The sequence below is a fragment of the Chionomys nivalis genome, chromosome 25, assembly GCF_950005125.1.
Source record: "Chionomys nivalis chromosome 25, mChiNiv1.1, whole genome shotgun sequence".
In the NCBI taxonomy this organism is placed as follows: Eukaryota; Metazoa; Chordata; class Mammalia; order Rodentia; family Cricetidae; genus Chionomys; species Chionomys nivalis.
In genome coordinates this window covers 29,375,066-29,392,867 of record NC_080110.1, presented here as the reverse complement: position 1 = coordinate 29,392,867, position 17,802 = coordinate 29,375,066, and the positions used below count along the sequence as shown (strand labels likewise).

Sequence of the window (17,802 nt, the reverse complement as noted above, 5' to 3'; positions counted from 1 at the left end):
ACGCTGGTGAGGGGGTTATAAAATAAAAGATTCTCTAGACTCCCAGTGGCTCACCCTCGGACTCGCCGCTTATACCAGAACACCGCTCCTGCCACCACCAGCAGCAGCAGGAGCAGCAGGAGCGGGATCAGGATGGAGGCCATGTCTGCAGAGAGAAGTCAGAAAACTGAGTCTGAAGCACAGGGAAATGGGGGGCACAAGGCTCTTGCTCTAGGTCTTGGCACTCACGTCCAGGCTGCTGCTGACTGACGACCTGGTCCTCACAGCGGGGGCCCGTCAGATGGGGTGGGCACCTGCAGGCAGGGAAGCAAAGCTGAGTGGGTCGGCCTCACCTCTGCACCCACTGGAGGTGCAGGATCTAGGCGGAGCTACAGGGCCCGGAGGGCTCTCCTGCTCAGATCTGAGGGTGAGGGAGGCTCAGGCCCAACTCACTGGCACTCGGGCATCATCTTGCTGTTCATGGTACAGGAGCCGCCATTGCTGCAGTGATCGACGCAGGTCAGACAACTGGGGGCTATCCGGCCATCAGTGCAGCTGCAGAAAGGAGTCAAAATCTGGAGCTGGGGCTGGCAGGACAGGGGCATACAGCCGTGCCAGGGCTCGGGGTGGCAGGACGGGGGCATACAGCCGTGCCAGGGCTCGGGGTGGCAGGACGGGGCATACAGCTGTGCCAGGGCAGAATGTGGAAGCAGGCCCCACTCACTTGCAAGTGACGTCTCCGGTCTGCTTATTGACCACACAGGCACCTTGGAGACAACGGCTGCACTTGTCCACCTCACACTTTGTCCCCTCAAAATAAACAGTGCAGCGACATTGTCGGGAGCCGTTGGCAGCCATCTGACACGTGCCAAAGTTCTCACAGTAGCCTGAGCACTGCCCTGTGGTTGGGAATGGAGAGAAAGTGCCCCAAGCCCCACCTTGAGGGTCCACGATACAGGGGGTAAGGACTCTCCAGGACCTAGGGATGACTCCTCCTCCTGAGCCCCTACTGTCCTGACATGGACCCCGGGACACAAGGATGCCCCTATAAGCATTCAGATAGAACATTCATCTTGTCAAATAATCCTGACGCCAGGAGGTTCCCGACACCAGGAAGGTGTGCCCAACATCGTGGGCATCACCACAGCCCGGGCATGGTCCGTCTGCTGTGGCTTCCCTCCTCTCAGCTTGCCCCCGTGTATTCCTGCTTCCCTCTTCCTTCCCTGGGGCTGGGATGATTCACTCACGGTACTGGCAACGGTCACCCAGGAAGCCAGGTAGACATCGGCACTGGGGCTGGTTGCCCTGGTTGACGGTGCAGGTGCTGTTGTTGGCACAATAGCCTGCACACACCTGCTGGGTGCACTTGGGGCCCGTGAAGCCTGTGGGGCACCGGCACGTGGGCATGCCTGATGGGAGAGGAATTTTGAATGGGACTGTGGTACTTGGAACCACCTGGGCCTATAACAGAGCGTGGAGGAACCCTGGGGAAGCAACGGCCAGAGGGAGTGGATGTTGGGGTAACAGAAGAGGTGGGGTGAGACACCTGCCTGAGGATGGGGAAGGACCAGTCCTGGGAGGGTTGGGGCCCGGGATGGGGAAGGACCAGTCCTGGGAGGGTTGGGGCCCGAGATGGGGAAGGACCAGTCCTGGGAGGGTCGGGGTCCAGGATGGGGAAGGACCAGTCCTGGAGGGTCGGGGCCCGGGATGGGGAAGGACCAGTCCTGGGAGGGTCGGGGCCCGGGATGGGGAAGGACCAGTCCTGTTGGGGGCATACCAGAGGGAGAAGCGGCACAGGTGCCCCCGTTTTGACAGTACTCCGAGCACTGGTCCAGCTCACACTTGTCGCCGGTGTAGCGGGGCTGGCAGCGGCACTTGGGCTGCCTTCGCGCATTGAGGAAACAGCTTCCGCCATTGAAGCACTGGAGGGTGCAGGTCCCAGGCCTAGGGGCTATGAGAAGAACTCAGGCCAGAGGACTGGGACCAAGGGTCAGGGAAGCCAGAGGCTCCAGGGAAAGATCCTAGGGTACCCGAGAAAGGGGTGTGCATACCATCTGGAGAGGGTGTTGGAGAGGGCACAGGCACACAGGTGCCATTATCCAGTCTCTTTCCATTGGGACAGGTACAGACAGGCCCACTGGGGCTCAGCAGACAGAGCCACTCACACTTCTTGCGGTCACAGGGGTTGGTCACTGCAGGTGAGCGGAAGGAAGGGGTGGACGCTGAGCAGGGCTCCTCCTGAGCCCTGTGGCCCTACAACACCCCCTCCTCGCTGGACTTCCCCGCCACACCTTCCGGCTGTTTGTGTTGGTGGTAAAGCACCACATCAGAGGCGTGGCTCAGGCCCCCGGTCAGGTTGACCAAGGGGCTGTGTCCAAACTTGTGGATCTTGAAGACACGGTTATTGATGTAAGTGACACCGTAGATATAGTCCTCAAACACATCGATACTGAAGGGGTGACTTAGGCCTGGGGGAGAGAGAAGAGTCAGGTCAATCAAGACGGGTGCCTGGGCCCCGGACCTACTGTCTGAGATGCCTGGCTTCGTCAGGCTAGGCACCTCCAAACTTAACATCCAAACCAACGATCCCTGCCTCCCTGCTGGCAAAAGGTCTCCTTATCCCAACACTTCAGGGGTCACAGGAGACTTCAGTTTTTTCTCCCCCCATGTGCCAAGTTCTTCCACCCCTGCTGACTTTACACAACTTAATACTGGAAGAATGAACAAATGGACGGGTGGGGGCCCAGGCTACTGAAGGACGGAGGCAGTGAAGTGAGGTCTCTGGGCTCAGTGGAAAGGGTGGGAGGCCTGGTGGCAGGGCTAGGGACCACGCTGCCACCCTTCTGACCTCGCTTGCTGTCAGCAGCCACGATGGGGTCAGTGCCGTTGAGCCGGATGCTGCCGATGACCGAGAGTTTGGCATCTGCCCAGTAGAGCCGCTCATTGTGATAATCCACAGCTAGGCCTGAGGTGAGAGAAAGCCGTGAGGGCTCAGCCTCCACCATACCAGGCTGGGTGCGGAGAAGAGACCTGATTCTGTCTGGTGTCTGGGGCAACACCACCTTGCTCACGTAATCTCTCCCGGTCACCCTTAGCCCCAACACCTGCTCCACAGCCCTCAACTTTGGGTGACTTCTGAAGCAGCTGTGACCAGAACCTGCCCCTCCCACACCCTACCCCTGCCCCAGGGACCTGTGGGCCACTGGATGTTGTCCTGCACGAGAGTCTCTCGAAGGGTCCCATCCATCGCAGCTGTTTCAATCTTGGGATGGTTCCCCCAGTCTGACCAGTACATGGTACTAAGGAGGGAGAAGGGAGAGTTGGGTTGGTCTCTAGGGCCAAGGAAAAAAGCATAGTGAACCAGCACTGGACGTGGTGTGGGTGCTGCCGGGCAACCGGAGAAGATGCCCGTCCTCCTCACACTGAGATCCAGGAGAGCACCAGGCTAACGTCCTCTAACTACAATACGCTAAGCCAGTAGCATCTAAAGGGGCAGAGCTGCCCCCTGGAGGGGGGCCCAGATCTTGGCCGCACGTGACAGCCAACCAGAGGGGAGCCATTCAACGGGGCCGGAGTAGCCTAGAAGCCTGAGGTCTCTGTCCCCCTGCGGATAACACCAGCCCAAACACCTCCCCCCGGGACCCTTGCCCACCCCCTCAGTGGGTCCACCACGATGGCATGGGGCTCATCAATCATGCCCGAGATGAGTGTCTTGCGGTTCTCGCCCTTCATTTGCGCCACCTCAATCACGTCTCGGCCAGAGTCAGTCCAGTACACATTCCCGGCCACCCAGTCAATGGCAATCCCCCGTGGCATCTTCAGCCCTGAAATCTAAGCGGGGCCACACATTCAGGGATCATCATCTTTTTGTCTTCCTGTTCATTATCTCTCTCCCCGAGTCTGCCAGCCTTGACTAACATGACGACGACCAGTCTCCAGGTCTCTATCAGCTCAGGCTGATTTGGAACTCACTGTGTAGCCCAGGCTGACCTCTTATTTTCCTTCCTCTGCTACTCATACAGCTGGGATTACAGGCATGAGCCACTATTCCTGGCATATTTTCATATTTTTCTAGTTTATCCTCACTTTAAAAAAAAAAAAAAGGCTTTAGGGTGGGGTGGGGGAAATGAGATGGCTCAGTGGATAAAGGTGCTTGCTGCCAAGCCTGATGACCTGAGTTCAAATCCCCAGGACTCAAGTGGTAGAAGCAGAGAAATAACTCCTTAAAGTTGTCCTCTGTCTTCCACATTTGCACCATGGCATGTACATGCAATATACACACACACAAAGCACTTTCTCTCTAAACATGTAAAAAAAACAGCGGTCTATAAAGCTGGGAGTATATCACATGTGAGGTCCTAGCACTAAAGAAACAAGCAACCAGATAGATAAAAAAGCCTGTAAGGTATTTTCACTGCTGTAGCTGGGGATCAAACCTACGGCTTCCCACATTCTACCACTGAACTCTGCATAAGCCTGGGATATGTATTAATCATCTTATTGACAAAGTGAAGCCCCAAGTAGTTGAGCAAGGTGGCCAATAGTGACATGGAGGGTGACAAGCAGGAATCAGAGCGGGCTCTGATGCTGTCAGTCTGTCCTGGTGTCCTATGCTGTCCTTACTGCTCGGGCTATCAGCTGTGCGTCAGCAGGCAATCTCGACTGCTCCTGACTTCTAGCCTTAGGCTCTGCCAGCCTCCCCCATCCTGCTCAAGTACTGATCTGTCAGGCTGGGCATTTACATTGAGGTGAGTGACGCCCCGGTCGATCTGCCTCCGGTGACGGTTGGAAGTGGTAGGAGGTGCAGCCGGTGGCAGGCTCCGGTAGGAGATGGTGCCCGTGTGCCAGTTGGTCCAGTAGACACGGCCGGCCTTGACGTGAACATCCATGGCGTCTATTCTGACGCTCTCGTCGCCCTGGAAGGCCTGCTCGTAGGCCGAGTGGGGGTGCCCGGGGAACAGGCTGCGGATCTCATTGTCATCGGCAATGTAAAGGACCTGGTACTCGGAGCCTGCCAGAGTCAGAGACCGCCTGTCAGATGGACTTGAAAGGTCGAGGCAAGAGCCCAGGGCCTAAGTTCGATCTTGGGACTCGCATGGCCAAGTACTGGGGAAAGATGACCTCCAGTCGAGACCCTGGCACTCTACAGAGGCCTCCAGTCTAATCAAGCCATTGTTTTAGACCGAAGGGATGATTCTGGAACATCCAACATCAGGCTGAGGACTCGAATCTGTGCCCCAGACTGATAACAGAATGCCCAGATCCTTCAGAAATCTGTCCTTGTGACCCACCTCCCTACCGACAGTTCCAGGAATTCTGTCATGCGGTCATGGCATGAGAGCCTCTTGGGGGTGTGTATATACACGTCCATGTGTGCGTACAGTGTGTGAGCACAGGCACATGGAAGGAGCAATACCTTGTTGTCAGAGCATGGGGGACTATGCAGGTGGGCCCATGAGCTGAGTCTAACTGTATCCTCAATCTAGGGCGGGCTGAGGGTTGTGTGCCAGGCGAGAGTATGGCTCTCACACCCCACAGAGCTTCAGAAGCCCAGCCGGCGGCCTCTAATTTTCCTATGCTTTGCTCAGGATGGTGTCTGGTGCACCTTGACTCTGGGGGGCCACGCCTGAGCACTGAAGCATGCACAGGCACGTTCCATTCCAGGCCAGCTCCATTTTCTATGCCCGCGTGGATTGGCTCCACCCACCCTCCCTGTCCTTCGCCGACTCAGTTACCTTCAGCCTTGCAGGTATTGTGCGTCTTCATGAAGTTGCGGGCACAGCTGCAGAGGTGGCCACCCTTCGTGTTGTTGCAGAGCTGCGAGCAGGTGCCGAAGCGTAGGCACTCGTTGATGTCTGGGGGTGACATCGAGGGTCAGGGGGGAGTCTAGGAGCCGGGGTTCCTGCCCGTCTCCCATGCAGCTTCCTACCCTGACATCCGGGCTGGCCTGGCACGGTGTGGAAGCCGGAGCGGCAGGCACAATAGGCAGCTTTCTCGGTGCGCACACAACGCGCCTCGTCGCCGCAGATGCTGGCGTTGGTGGCGCAGCTGGTCAGCTTGGGGTCTGTGGGAGACAAATGGTGGATTTCCTCCCCCGAGCCCTGCCCCGTGGTACCCAGCCCTCTGCGCTCACGCCGGGCCCTACCGATGCTGCAGTCCTCTTCATCGGAGCCGTCACCACAGTCGTCAAACATGTTACAGCGCAGTGAGGATGACAGGCAGCGCTGGTTGCGGCACAGGAACTCCTTCTTGTCTTTGCAGTGGGGATTCTGGGTCGTGGGGGACTCTGGGGAGGGAGGAAGCTTCAGGATCTGGGTACCGACCGCACCACCCCTCCTCCCACAGAGACCTGGCTAAAGAAGGCGTGTCCCGGCTGCTCCTCAAGTCCTGAAGACTCGGGGCCCCAGGAGGCCTCCAATACCCTCCCCAAGGGCTTCCCTCAGCCCAGATAGGACCCTGTTTTCAGCCTTGCAGGAGCGTGCACCCCAGGTACGGCCCCCCCTCACTGCCCTCAGCTCACCACAGTCTTCCTCATCCGTTCCATCCCCACAGTTGTCTGTGCCATCGCACTGGCGCCCAATCCACAGGCAAACGCGGTCATTCTTGCAACGGAAGGGCCGGTTGGGAGGACACACAAAGCGGGCTGGAGAAGCCAGGAAACAGCCAGGGTTAGACTTGAGGGTGAAGGGTAGGGGACAGTTGGCCACTGGGGAGTATGGGAGCCATGTTCCTACCTGACACTCTGTCCTTGCCTTGGACAATTCCCTAACCCCACCTTGCTCCATCCTAAATCTTTTTTTTTTTTTGGTTTTTCGAGACAGGGTTTCTCTGTAGGTTTGGAGCCTGGAACTAGCTTTTGTAGACCAGGCTGGCTTTGAACCCAGAGATCCACCTGCTTCTGCCTCCCAAGTGTTGGGATTAAAGGTGTGCACCACCACTGCCTGGCTCCATCCTACATATTTTTTTTTAATATAATTTATTTTTATTTTATTTGCATTGGTGTTTTACTACATGTATGTCCTTGTGAGGATGTCAGATCTTGGAGTTACAGACAGTTGTGATCTGCTATGTGGGTGCTAGGACTTGAACCCAGGTCCTCTGGAAGAGCAGTCAGTGCTCTTAACCACTGAGCCATCTCTCCTGCACCCCCATCCTACATCTTACCGCATTCCTCGGGGTTCTCGTCTGAGTTGTCCCCACAGTCGTCCTCACCGTCGCACTTCCAGGCCAGCGGCTTGCACAAGGTGTTGTTACATTGAAATTCATCCAAGGGGCAGGTCCTCACTGGGTGCAGGTGAACAGAGGGGTAGAAATGAACACAGGCTGCGGCTGCAGGATCGGATCTGTCAATCCCCTCTAAGGTGGGGCTGAGGCCGAGTGGTCCCCAGGGAAGCTGAAGCATAGCCTGACTCAGGTGTCTTAATTTCCTGCCCAGTGGGCAGAGGGGCAACAGCTTCCTCTGGTATTGGGAGGAGAGGCTACTTAGAGGCGTGTGCCCACAGGGGTTCAGGATGCTATTCCTGAGTAGATGAGAGAGAACACTTGGGCCTAGTATAGCCTGTGGCAGGTGCTGGCTTTCGGTGGCCATCCTCAGCCTACAAGGCAGAACCAGGAAGGCTGCCTTCCGGGTGGGAACCCCTGCTCCAGCCCTCAGCTTCTCCGACACTGCTCCCTCAGGCTACTGAGCAGACCCTGTCTCACTGCCTGCCCTGGAGAAAGACGGTAAGCAGGGTCTGGCCTCTCACCACAGCCAACTGGGTGGACACAGAGCCTAGAGGTTCCTGCTGGATTTCTACATAGCTTGGCCCCTTAGCCAGGTTAGGACACAACTTGCATAAAAAATGTATGCAGTGGGCCTGAGCATTTTCCATCGCTACACCCCCACAACTCAGACCAGTGTCTGGCTCTCAGTAGATGCTCGATAAAGGTTTGTGGCAGCAACCGTGTATGAAGGAAATAGAAGACTAAGTGAACTGGGCCAAACAATGGCCTGGGGGGTTGGGACAGAGAGGCCAGGCCGGAGGGGCTCACCCCCGGTGCCACAGGCTTCCTCGTCACTGCCGTCCATGCAGTCAGCATCCGCGTCACAGCGCCAGCGCAGGGGGATGCAGTGACCACTCTTACACTGGAACTGGTCCATATCACAGCGGGGGGTGCAGTCTTTCTGTGGGTACAGGAGCCAGCAGCCTGGTCAGGGCCCTGGGGTTCGGCCCTAGCTCTACCGAGGCCACCCCCTTCCTTGAGATCTCTCTGCTTACCTCGTCTGAGCCGTCCGCACAGTCATGATCCCCATCACACTTCCAGCGCCCAGCGATGCAGCGGCCGTTGGCACAGGAGAACTCACTCTCGGAGCAGGGCCGAGGGGCTGGGGAAAGACAGGACCCAGCATGGTGGGCACAGGGCATCTCCAGCCCGGGGAAATCAATACTACACCCAAGTCCAAGACTCTTTCCTAAGTCTGTGAAGGCCACAGCTGACTGATGTCACGACCAACTCAAACAAACCCAGGCAGCTAACTGACTCTCCTCATGAGACCGGTTGGGCAAAGAGGATCTTCACACTTATCCCGCTAGGAACAGGCACGGGGCGAGGGCTCAGGCCCTTGGTCCTGTCCTAGGACAGACCGTGTGGGGGGAGGGGCAAGACCACTGGGACAGCGGCAGGTCTGGGGAGAGGCCAGCTAAGGACGATGGGCAGAAGGACAGCACAGGGGCAGGCAAGGTTCCGGGGCAGAGGTGGCAGGAACGGGGGCACATCAGAGACACCTACCTCTGCGACCCCAAGAGGACAGTGTGAAAATGGAAAGAAACATGAGATGAGGTGAAATGGCACGAGCTCAGATACACGGCATGGAGTGGGGTGGAGGGAGCCGCACAGGCCCCGGGAGAGGGAGGGTGACATACTGCAGCTCTCCTCGTCAGAGTTGTCCCCACAGTCGTTGTCGTAGTCACACTGCCAGCGGCCGGGCACACAGCGGTTGTTCTTGCAGCGGAACTGGTACGGCTCACAGGTGCGCTCGTCTGGGGGAGGGGGTATGGGGCGGTCAGGTGGGAGAGCCTGGCTCTGGGGCTCAGGCAGGGACACGCTTGCTGTATATACCCATGTGGTATCTACGGAAGGCAACTGATTAGGGGAGCCAGTAAACAGAGAGGGCACAGATCCTGCACGAGTCTCTCCTGAGGGGTGGCTAGAGAGAGGAACAAGGAGCTGAGAGGTGGTGGGGCCGGCCGGGGAAAGCCGCAGTATGCCCTCTGCCTGTGCCAGCTCTACAGCGTCCAAAAGAGCCCTGCGCTGGGGCCACACTGAGACCTCTGTTCCTCCCCTGCTAACCTGAGGCCGCCTTCTCCCCAGACAAGCGCGGACTCACCACACTCCTCCTTGGGCTCATCGGAGCCGTCCCCGCAGTCATCCTCGCCGTCACACTTCCAGCGTGCCGGAATGCAGCGGCCGGAATCCTTGCAGCGGAATTCATCGACCCCGCAGGTCATCTGGGCTGCAGGACGTGGGCACGGGTGAGGAGAGTCTCCTCGGGGAGCCAAGGGGAGGGGTGTGTGTGCCCGCTGGGGTAACGGAGTCACAGGTGCTGCAGGGGAACATGGGTGCCGGGGCGACGGGCAACTCACTGCAGTTGGCTGGTTCGTCACTGCCGTCCACACAGTCATTGTCCCTGTCGCAGACCCAGACGCGGGGGATGCAGCGCTTGGTGATCGAGCACTGGAACTGGTTGGGGGCGCAGGTTACCTCGGCTGCAAGGGGGGATGAGAGAATGAGGACCCTACCGTTATGTCTTCTCCCAGTTTCTGGTGACCATGTCCTCCCTCTTCCAAAAGCCTGGCCCTGCCTGGTTTTGGTCAGAAGGAAGGAATGCTTTATCCTCAGCCTGGTATTTTTTTTTCCAGGACCTGCCGTCTGTCCATACCAAACACAGTGCTTGTATAAGCAAAACAGGAGACACCCAATGTGACTCATGTCACCACTCCAGGAAAGTTGACTAGCACCTCGACGGGAAGCAAGAGGGAACAGCGTGTGCCAATGTCCCCTGCCCACGCCCCTGAACCTGGCACTTACGGCAGTCTCGTTCATCTTCCCCGTCCCCACAGTTGTCCTGTCCGTTACAGCGGAAGATGCCGGGGATACAGCGGTTGGTGTTGGTGCACTTGAACTGACTGGGCAAGCAGACGTGAATGTCTGGGAGTGGAGAAGAGGAGGACTCAGGGCAGGTGGGGGCCCGTGTCCCTCATGGGGGGAGGGGTGGACAGGGCCCTGTGTGGGGCCCAAGCAGCAGAAATGCAGCCTAGAGAGAAGCTGCTGCAGGCTCTTGTTTCCTTGCTCGCGCTGGGGAAGGAATGACTGGCTGACTGGCGTCTGGGTCTGGGCCGCTCCTTACCACAATTGGCCTCGTCACTGTTGTCTTGGCAGTCATTGTCCCCGTCACAGATGAAGGCAGGGTTGGTGCAGATGCCGGTTGAGCACTGGAACTGGCCTGGGCGGCACTTGAACTCGGCTGCCGAGAAGGAAGGCTCGGTGTCAAAAGTGGAGGTGGGTCAGCGAGATGGCCCCGTGATGGTATGCTTGTGCACACATACACATGTGTGAACATGCACACGCGCGCGTGCGCACACATACACACACGAAAAGGAAGAGCAGGGAGAAAATGAGTCACTGAAGTTTCTGGCCCTGGTGGCCAGTGAGGAGCCTTCTGCCTCCCACGCCTGCCTGCGCCCACACTCACGACAGTCTGGAGGTTCATCCGAGTGGTCCCCACAGTCATCCTCCGTGTCGCACTTCCACCAGAAGGGGATGCACTTGTCGTTCTTGCACACGAACTGGAGGGCGGGTGGGGCAAGATGGGGTTGGTGGGGGCGGGGCATGGGGCACTCAGAAGCTTTTCTTTCAAGGGGCAGAAATGTTACAGAGAAAGCGGTGGGGTTAGCGTTCGCGGGGAGGTAGAGCTGGACAGACAGCTGGGATATGACAGATGTAGGAAGGACAGATGGGAATGTCTGTAGGGGACAGACAGCACAGGACACTGGTGAGGTCAGCACTAAGGTGACAAGTGTAAAAGGCATTGCTGTGGGGGACAAGAGGTAGCGAGAAGTGTGGAGGTGTTGGCGTGGGAATGACAGATGCACAGGCATTAGAGTGGTGGCGGGACATTGGCAGGAAGGCAGGGGGACTGAGGCACGGGACACTGCGAGTCTGAAGGGAACCCTACCTGGCTTGCTGTGCAGTTAGACACACAGGTACGGCCATCACCACCCAGATAAAAGTTGGTGGGGCAGGCACATTTGTGACCACCCCCAGGGGACAGCAGGCACAGGTTGCTGCAGCCACCATTGTTGACTTTGCAGGGGTGATTGGGCACTGCCAGAGAGAATGAGGTAGAAGGGTCATGACTCTCAGGTCACTGGCCTCTGACCAGGAGGGTAAGTCCTGCTGGGAATGGTTTCCCGCCTTCTAAAGGATGTCTGGTCTGCTCCTCCCTGCTCAGGGGCACAGCAGGTCTTGATCCTGCGGCTTTCATGAGGGGACTGAGACCAGAGACAGGAAAGGACCTTCCAAGGCCCAGGGTCAGCTCAGGCTTGGACCTCACGCCTAAAGTCCCCAGGATCTCTGTCTGCTTTCTGGGTTTCCTCTGATGCTCTTTGCCCACACTATTCTCTGGACTCCCTAACTTCAGGGCATGGCTGCCAGGAGACCCCATTGTGGAACCCAGGGTGGCTGGAAGCAGCTGAGTGTCCGGCCATACTGTCTATAGCCTATGTAAGTCTGGTACCTGGCAGGGATGCTCAGTCAGTGCCAGGGTGGCAGGAGTGGTGCCGAAAGCCGGGCCTCCAGCACCCTGCCGAGGGGCCTCCCGCACCCTGCCGAGGGGCCTCCTGCACCCTGCCGAGAGCCGGGTCTCCCGCACCCTGCGTTCTCTTGCTTACCATCTGGCTGGCGCAGAGCATGGAAGACGTGAAGGTCCATGGGCCGGTGCAGGGTGCTGATGAGCAGTGTTTTGTTGGCACCCGTGGTCTTGTGGGCCCGGTTGATGGACTTCGTTTCCCAGTCTGTCCAGTAGACGTAATCTTCAAATAGGGTCAGTGCGAAGATGTGTGGGATGTCTTGGCTCAGCACTGCGGCAGGGGAACGCAGGGAAATACACGGCAGTAGTTAGCACCAAGGATAGACTGGTTTCCATGTCTGCTGACCTCCTGAACTCCCATCACAGCCCTGAGTTGGGAATGAACCTCAGTTCCAGATCTCTCTATGGCTTCCTAAGGCTGTATAGTGACAGCCTGTCTATCAGCCACACTGCTGCTCTAGAGGAACACACAGCACCTCCACGAAAGTACAGATCACAGACGTTCCTCAGTTCTCCTGTGAACATGCCTCAGACAACACCCTGGGCCCTTCCCCCACAAGGAGGTGGACTGTGGCCTGGCACCGGGCCCATTCCGAGAGAAACACCAGCGTATTTGAAACCCCAGACCCCCGGCTTGTGGTTTCAGTACACCATGCCGTCTTTTTTTTTTTTTCCCTTTGGTTTTGTGAGACAGGGTTTCTCTGTGGTTTTTTTTGGAGCCTGTCCTGGAACTAGCTCTTGTAGACCAGGCTGGTCTCGAACTCACAGAGATCCGCCTGCCTCTGCCTCCCAAGTGCTGGGATTAAAGGCAAGTGCCACCACCGCCCGGCTATACCATGCCTTCTTGTCCCATGACTTTAGACCCCCAGGTAGGCCTTCTGGCTTTGGGCAGCCTCACTGGCATACGGACCAACGTGACGATTGGAGCCATCCAGGCTGGCAAACTCGATGTAGTCCTCACGGGCGTCAGCCCAGTAGATACGTTCCGTGACGTAGTCCAGGGTCAAACCATTGGGCCACGTGATCTTAGTGTCCACAATGACGCTGCGGCCAGACCCATCCATGCCAATCCGACCGATCAGTGAGTGGTCACCCCAGTCCGTCCAGTAGAGGTACCTGGCAGGTGGGGGGCAGTGAACCCCAAGAGTCTAGAGATTCATGGCGCCAGAAGCCTGCAGGGAGTCTGGGCTTGCCCCCTAGGGTGCCCCCCGGCCCCTCCTGGCTACTCACCCATTCTGCACGTCCACCACCAGAGCCCTGGGCTCACGGAGGCCAGAGCTGACCAGCACTGTCCGGTAGGCCCCATTGAGCTTGGACACCTCAATGGTGTCTCTGCCTTTGTCACACCAGTACAGGTTGCCACCCACCCAGTCCACAGCCAGCCCGTCTGGGTTACTAAGGCCTGTCCGGTGCAGCACCTATAGGGGGCACAGTGAGGGAGAAGCCTGAGTGGAACCTTCCAGCTCTCTGGGGCCTGGCTTCTCCTTCCCGTGAAATGGAGCACAGCTCCTGCTCCTGGCTCTAGGGAAGATGACAGATCTAAAATGTCCTGTACCGAGCCCGAGACTAAGTGATTGTCAGCAGGGGCTCTGGGAACACCGGCACACACCTAGTGCACAAGGAACCACTCAGCATAGCAGAGGGAAGGCAGAAAGGGTCCTTGTGTTTGTACTCTGTATTCGGGGGGAGAAGCTAAAACAGGCAGTGTGTTTGTGTGGCCCAGCGATTGGGGAGAAGAGGTGTTGATGGGGACATGAGCTGTGTGGGAGGGCTGTGGGGATCATCCATGGGGCCCCCTGGGTGCAGGTCAGCTGACTGAGGGCAGCCCTTCCTCACCTGCACATTGCTGCCGTTGAGGTGCATCCTTCGGATCATGCTGCCCTGGGTGGTCACGTCGGTCCAGTAGATCATCTGCTCTCGGTAGTCAAAGTCCAAAGCCACAGCATTGTTCAGGCCCTGCGTGTGGAACGGGGACAGGGAAGTCAGCTGCTGCCGGGACACATGTGCATCTGGGGGAGGATGTGGCTGGAGGGAGGGGCCCAGGAGACAACCGTAGGCTCGAGTGGGAAGAACTGGGGAGGCTGCACTGGGCCCGGGGAGTTGACAGGCGTGAGAAAGGCTTGGGCTTCGGCACCTGCTTAAGCAGCGTGTAGTTGGAACCATCCAGGTTGAGCCTGCGCAGGTAGTACCGGTTGGCAAAGATGAGGAACGGCTCCTCATCTGTAGGCAGAGGGTCCTCATCAGGTATGTCCTTGTACCTCCAGTCTAGTCTTCCTTCAGCTATATTATCCCACGCCCCTGCCCTCTCCCTGCCTGCCACCCCCTCCCTGCCCCAGCCCACAGCTGCCTGAACCGTATCTCACCAGTCACGGCTTTGCAGCTGTGGGGGTCACCACCACGGGGTGCGTAGCCCTCCACACACAGACACTTGTAACTGCCGTGGGTGTTGATGCAGAGCTGGCTGCAGGGGAAGGTGGTGCTGCACTCGTCCACATCGGCACAGGTCCTGCCGTCGTCTTTAAGCCGGAAGCCAGGGCGACAGCGGCACTGCGGGTACAGGGAATCTGGGCTTGAGGACACAGCAGGGGTCTGGGCTTCCCCTGCTGGAGACCACATGGCTGTCATCCTACCTTGGTGGTGTCCCTCACACGTCCCTCATCTCCCAGTCCCTCAGTGTAGCTTAGCGCAGGCTAAGGCTCTTTGCCATCTATATTCTCTCCCTTGGGCATTTAAATAGCATCTCCAGGATAACAATTCTTCCTCCAGGCTGGGCCTTCCCTTGAACTCCAGAGCTAAGCATCTGTCGCCTGCATGACAACCTCACTCATTTCTCTCCTAGCCTTTATCTCACCCGTGAACAAACCCACACAGATGGAGACTCTTAACAGTGACTTCCGTCTGCCCCTGAGACGTCCCCAGAGCCCAGCACACTGCCCGGCAGAGTGAGTGCCCAATAAGAACTTGATGGATGGATGAATGAGGGGGTGGAGCGGCTGTCCCTGTCCATCCAGGATGTACCTTAAAGCCGATCTTGAGGTCCTCGCAGTCCTGACTGCAGCCACTCAGCTTGCGGCTGAGACACTCGTTGACGTGGCACCCGCGTTCGTCGGAGCCGTCCCCGCAGTCATCCTGGCCATTGCAGAGCAGCGCCTCAGCCACGCAGCGCCCACTACTGCACAGGAACTGCGACGAGGCGTTGCATTTGTGCTCTGCGGAGGATGACGGGAACAGGTCAGTGGGCTCGCAAGAGGACAGGAGGAGAGGGGGCAGGAGCAGCTGCGAGGCTCACCTGGGCTGGTGCAGTGTGGGAGGGGGTGGGAGCAGATGCGAGGCTCACCTGGGCTGGTGCAGTGTGGGAAGGGGCGTGAGCAGCCGCGAGGCTCACCTGGGCTGGTGCAGTGTGGGAAGGGGACGGGAGCAGCTGCGAGGCTCACCTGGGCTGGTGCAGTGTGGGAAGGGGCGGGAGCAGATGCGAGGCTCACCTGGGCTGTGCAGTGTGGGAGGGGGCAGGAGCAGATGCAAGGCTCACCTGGGCTGGTGCAGTGTGGGAGGGGGCGGGAGCAGCCGCGAGGCTCACCTGGGCTGGTGCAGTGTGGGAAGGGGCGGGAGCAGCCGCGAGGCTCACCTGGGCTGGTGCAGTGCGGGTTCTTGGGGGCCTCGTCACTTTGGTCATGGCAGTCGTTCTCACCGTCACACTCCCACTGGCGGGAGCTCAGGCAGCGCCCATTGGCGCAGCGGAACTCGTTGGGGCCGCAGGTTGGGTACTCTGTGTGGGGGAGGGGACGATGAGGCTGCTACCCTGGGCACGGGCAAGCACGGCTAGGCAGGGCTGCTCCTCCAGGCGCAGGACTCACCGCACTCGGGGGACTCGTCAGAGCCGTCCGCACAGTCCCGGTCATGGTCACACACAAAATGCTTGGGAATGCATAGGCGGTTCTGGCACATGAATTCGCGGTCGTCACAGGTGCTATTGTACACTGGGGACAGAGGCAGAACCCCTCAGCCCTCTCTACAAGCTGTGGGTGGTCACCACCCCATCCTGGGGTTTTGGGATGTGAGAGGGAGAAGGGGTGGAGCCCTGGATGGAGGGGGGGCGCAGGGAGGGTGTCTGGGCACAGGGGCTAAAGTCACGGCTCTGTACTAAAAATGCGCGGCTCCCACCCTTGACCTCATCCGCCAGCAATCTGCAAAGCAAGGCCGTGAGGCCTGCAGCCCACCCGCTCCTCATGGCCTCTCCTACTCACGGCAGCCGGCTGAGATGCTCTCATCAGCGCCATCCGCGCAGTCCTTGTCGCCATCACAGAGCCAGCGCTCGGGGACGCACACGTGGGTGCCAGGACAGGAGAAGGAGGAGGGGCCGCAAGTCTTGCCTTCTGCGTGAGGAGCAAGGAGACAGAGAGGGACTCAGGAGAGGATGCGGTCTAGCGGGCAGCCATGAAGACGTGCCCCACTGACGTGTGGATTCTACAGGGGGTAACCTCCCAGAATCTGGTTCAGGCTGTTCCTCACCGCAGTGAGCCGCCTCATCGGAGCCGTCCCCGCAGTCGTCACTCCCGTCGCACAGCCACTGCTTGGAGATGCAACGGTGGTTCTGGCATTCGAACTGGGCCTCTGAGCAGAACTTGTCTGGAATAGTCGGAGAGTGTAGTCAGATGAGAAGAGGGGTGGCAGGCAGCTGCCAGGGAAAGACAGGAGAGGGGCCTGTGGTGTCCCTTGCTGAGAGGCTCCTCAGAAACTGACGAGACCTATTCTGGAGCCTGAGGGCGCTCACACACGGACTCTGAGGTGGGACCTGGGTGGGGACTTCATGCACTGGGGCGCAATGGTGCTAGGGTACTCGGCCACTCACTGCAGTGGGTCTCGTCCTCGCCGTGCTCACAGTCGTCTTCCTTGTCACAGGTCCAGCTCATGGGGATGCACCGCCCACTGGGACAGGCAAAGTAATTGAGCGGGCACCGCGGACGCTTCACGCCTGGGAACAGAAGGGAGACGTGAGGACGCTGCGAGCCCTGGGTCCGCCATCCACCCTGCTGCCCGCCGCCGACAGCTGACCTGGGCAGTCACGCTCGTCGCTGTAATCTCCACAGTCGTTGGCCCCATCGCACACCCAGCTGGGTGCGTAGCAGAGGGATGTCCGCTCGCAAGGCTGGAAGAGCACGCCTTTCACGCCCAAGCGGAAATAGCTGCTGCAGTCGGTGGCACCTGGGAGGGGGAGGCGAGGGTGCGGAGGTCTAAATGTAAATCGGGCCCCAAACTCTCACAGGGACTGGCACTATGGAGTGGGTGTGGCCTTGTTGGAGGAAGAGTGACATTATGGGGGCGGGCTTTGAGATTTCTTAAGCTCAGGCCCAGTGTCTCAGTTGCTGTTCTGTTGCCTGAAAGAGGCAGGACTCTCAGCCGCTCCTCCAGCACCATGTCTGCCGCATGCTGCCATGCCCCCCATCATGATGATAGTGGACTGAACCTCTGAGACTATCAGTGACCCACTCCAGTTAAATGTTTCCTACATGGGTCATACTCAGTTCCCCCTAAAACACACTCCCGGAGCAGCTGCTGGCCCCTGGTGCCTCTGCTGTCAGAACGCGTAAGATACACTTCGTGTCTGCTGCCCTCCGCTCACTCTCTACCCCCTTAGGTCCCAGGGGCAGGACAGACAGGCAGGGCCCAGAAGGCTAGGGGCTGCCATGTGGGGTCAGGAAGGCTGAGAGGAAACAGCACAGACCAGCCCGAGGTAGGAGGGACAAGGGACAGACCTGGTCTGAGGATGGAGCAGACACAGGCAGGATACTCACTGCAGTTCATTTCATCGGAGGCATCCTCACAATCCACAAACTGGTTGCAGCGACTGGAGTTCCCGATGCAGGAGCCGTCCCGGCAGCGGAACTCACCCACGCCGCAGGCGGTCTCTAGAACAGGGCCCATGGGTACCATCAGGCCGGAGTCCCTCTGGAGGGCCACAAAGGCCCAGGACAGAG

General features: G+C 58.6%; 1 protein-coding gene across 1 annotated transcript in view; it reads right to left on the bottom strand.

Annotated features, from left to right (window-relative positions):
• Positions 1-17,802, bottom strand: part of Lrp1 (LDL receptor related protein 1) — a 78,595-nt gene that overhangs the window by 1,214 nt on the left and 59,579 nt on the right. The window contains exons 48-87 of the mRNA XM_057757818.1: positions 17,620-17,733; positions 16,880-17,029; positions 16,677-16,799; positions 16,337-16,453; positions 16,072-16,200; positions 15,682-15,804; positions 15,453-15,593; positions 14,846-15,036; positions 14,191-14,374; positions 13,962-14,047; positions 13,664-13,783; positions 13,058-13,245; positions 12,738-12,943; positions 11,910-12,098; positions 11,195-11,343; positions 10,712-10,805; positions 10,367-10,483; positions 10,048-10,167; positions 9,603-9,725; positions 9,347-9,472; positions 8,883-8,999; positions 8,238-8,344; positions 8,011-8,143; positions 7,144-7,263; positions 6,500-6,622; positions 6,125-6,265; positions 5,909-6,043; positions 5,715-5,834; positions 4,722-4,990; positions 3,632-3,810; positions 3,172-3,278; positions 2,828-2,944; positions 2,271-2,447; positions 2,031-2,171; positions 1,757-1,930; positions 1,227-1,388; positions 704-878; positions 433-534; positions 229-293; positions 55-145 (exon numbers count right to left, since the gene is read on the bottom strand). Of these exons, the coding sequence (XP_057613801.1) occupies positions 55-145; positions 229-293; positions 433-534; positions 704-878; positions 1,227-1,388; positions 1,757-1,930; positions 2,031-2,171; positions 2,271-2,447; positions 2,828-2,944; positions 3,172-3,278; positions 3,632-3,810; positions 4,722-4,990; positions 5,715-5,834; positions 5,909-6,043; positions 6,125-6,265; positions 6,500-6,622; positions 7,144-7,263; positions 8,011-8,143; positions 8,238-8,344; positions 8,883-8,999; positions 9,347-9,472; positions 9,603-9,725; positions 10,048-10,167; positions 10,367-10,483; positions 10,712-10,805; positions 11,195-11,343; positions 11,910-12,098; positions 12,738-12,943; positions 13,058-13,245; positions 13,664-13,783; positions 13,962-14,047; positions 14,191-14,374; positions 14,846-15,036; positions 15,453-15,593; positions 15,682-15,804; positions 16,072-16,200; positions 16,337-16,453; positions 16,677-16,799; positions 16,880-17,029; positions 17,620-17,733 (5,545 nt within the window). The remainder of the gene's footprint in view (positions 1-54; positions 146-228; positions 294-432; positions 535-703; positions 879-1,226; positions 1,389-1,756; positions 1,931-2,030; positions 2,172-2,270; positions 2,448-2,827; positions 2,945-3,171; positions 3,279-3,631; positions 3,811-4,721; positions 4,991-5,714; positions 5,835-5,908; positions 6,044-6,124; positions 6,266-6,499; positions 6,623-7,143; positions 7,264-8,010; positions 8,144-8,237; positions 8,345-8,882; positions 9,000-9,346; positions 9,473-9,602; positions 9,726-10,047; positions 10,168-10,366; positions 10,484-10,711; positions 10,806-11,194; positions 11,344-11,909; positions 12,099-12,737; positions 12,944-13,057; positions 13,246-13,663; positions 13,784-13,961; positions 14,048-14,190; positions 14,375-14,845; positions 15,037-15,452; positions 15,594-15,681; positions 15,805-16,071; positions 16,201-16,336; positions 16,454-16,676; positions 16,800-16,879; positions 17,030-17,619; positions 17,734-17,802) is intronic.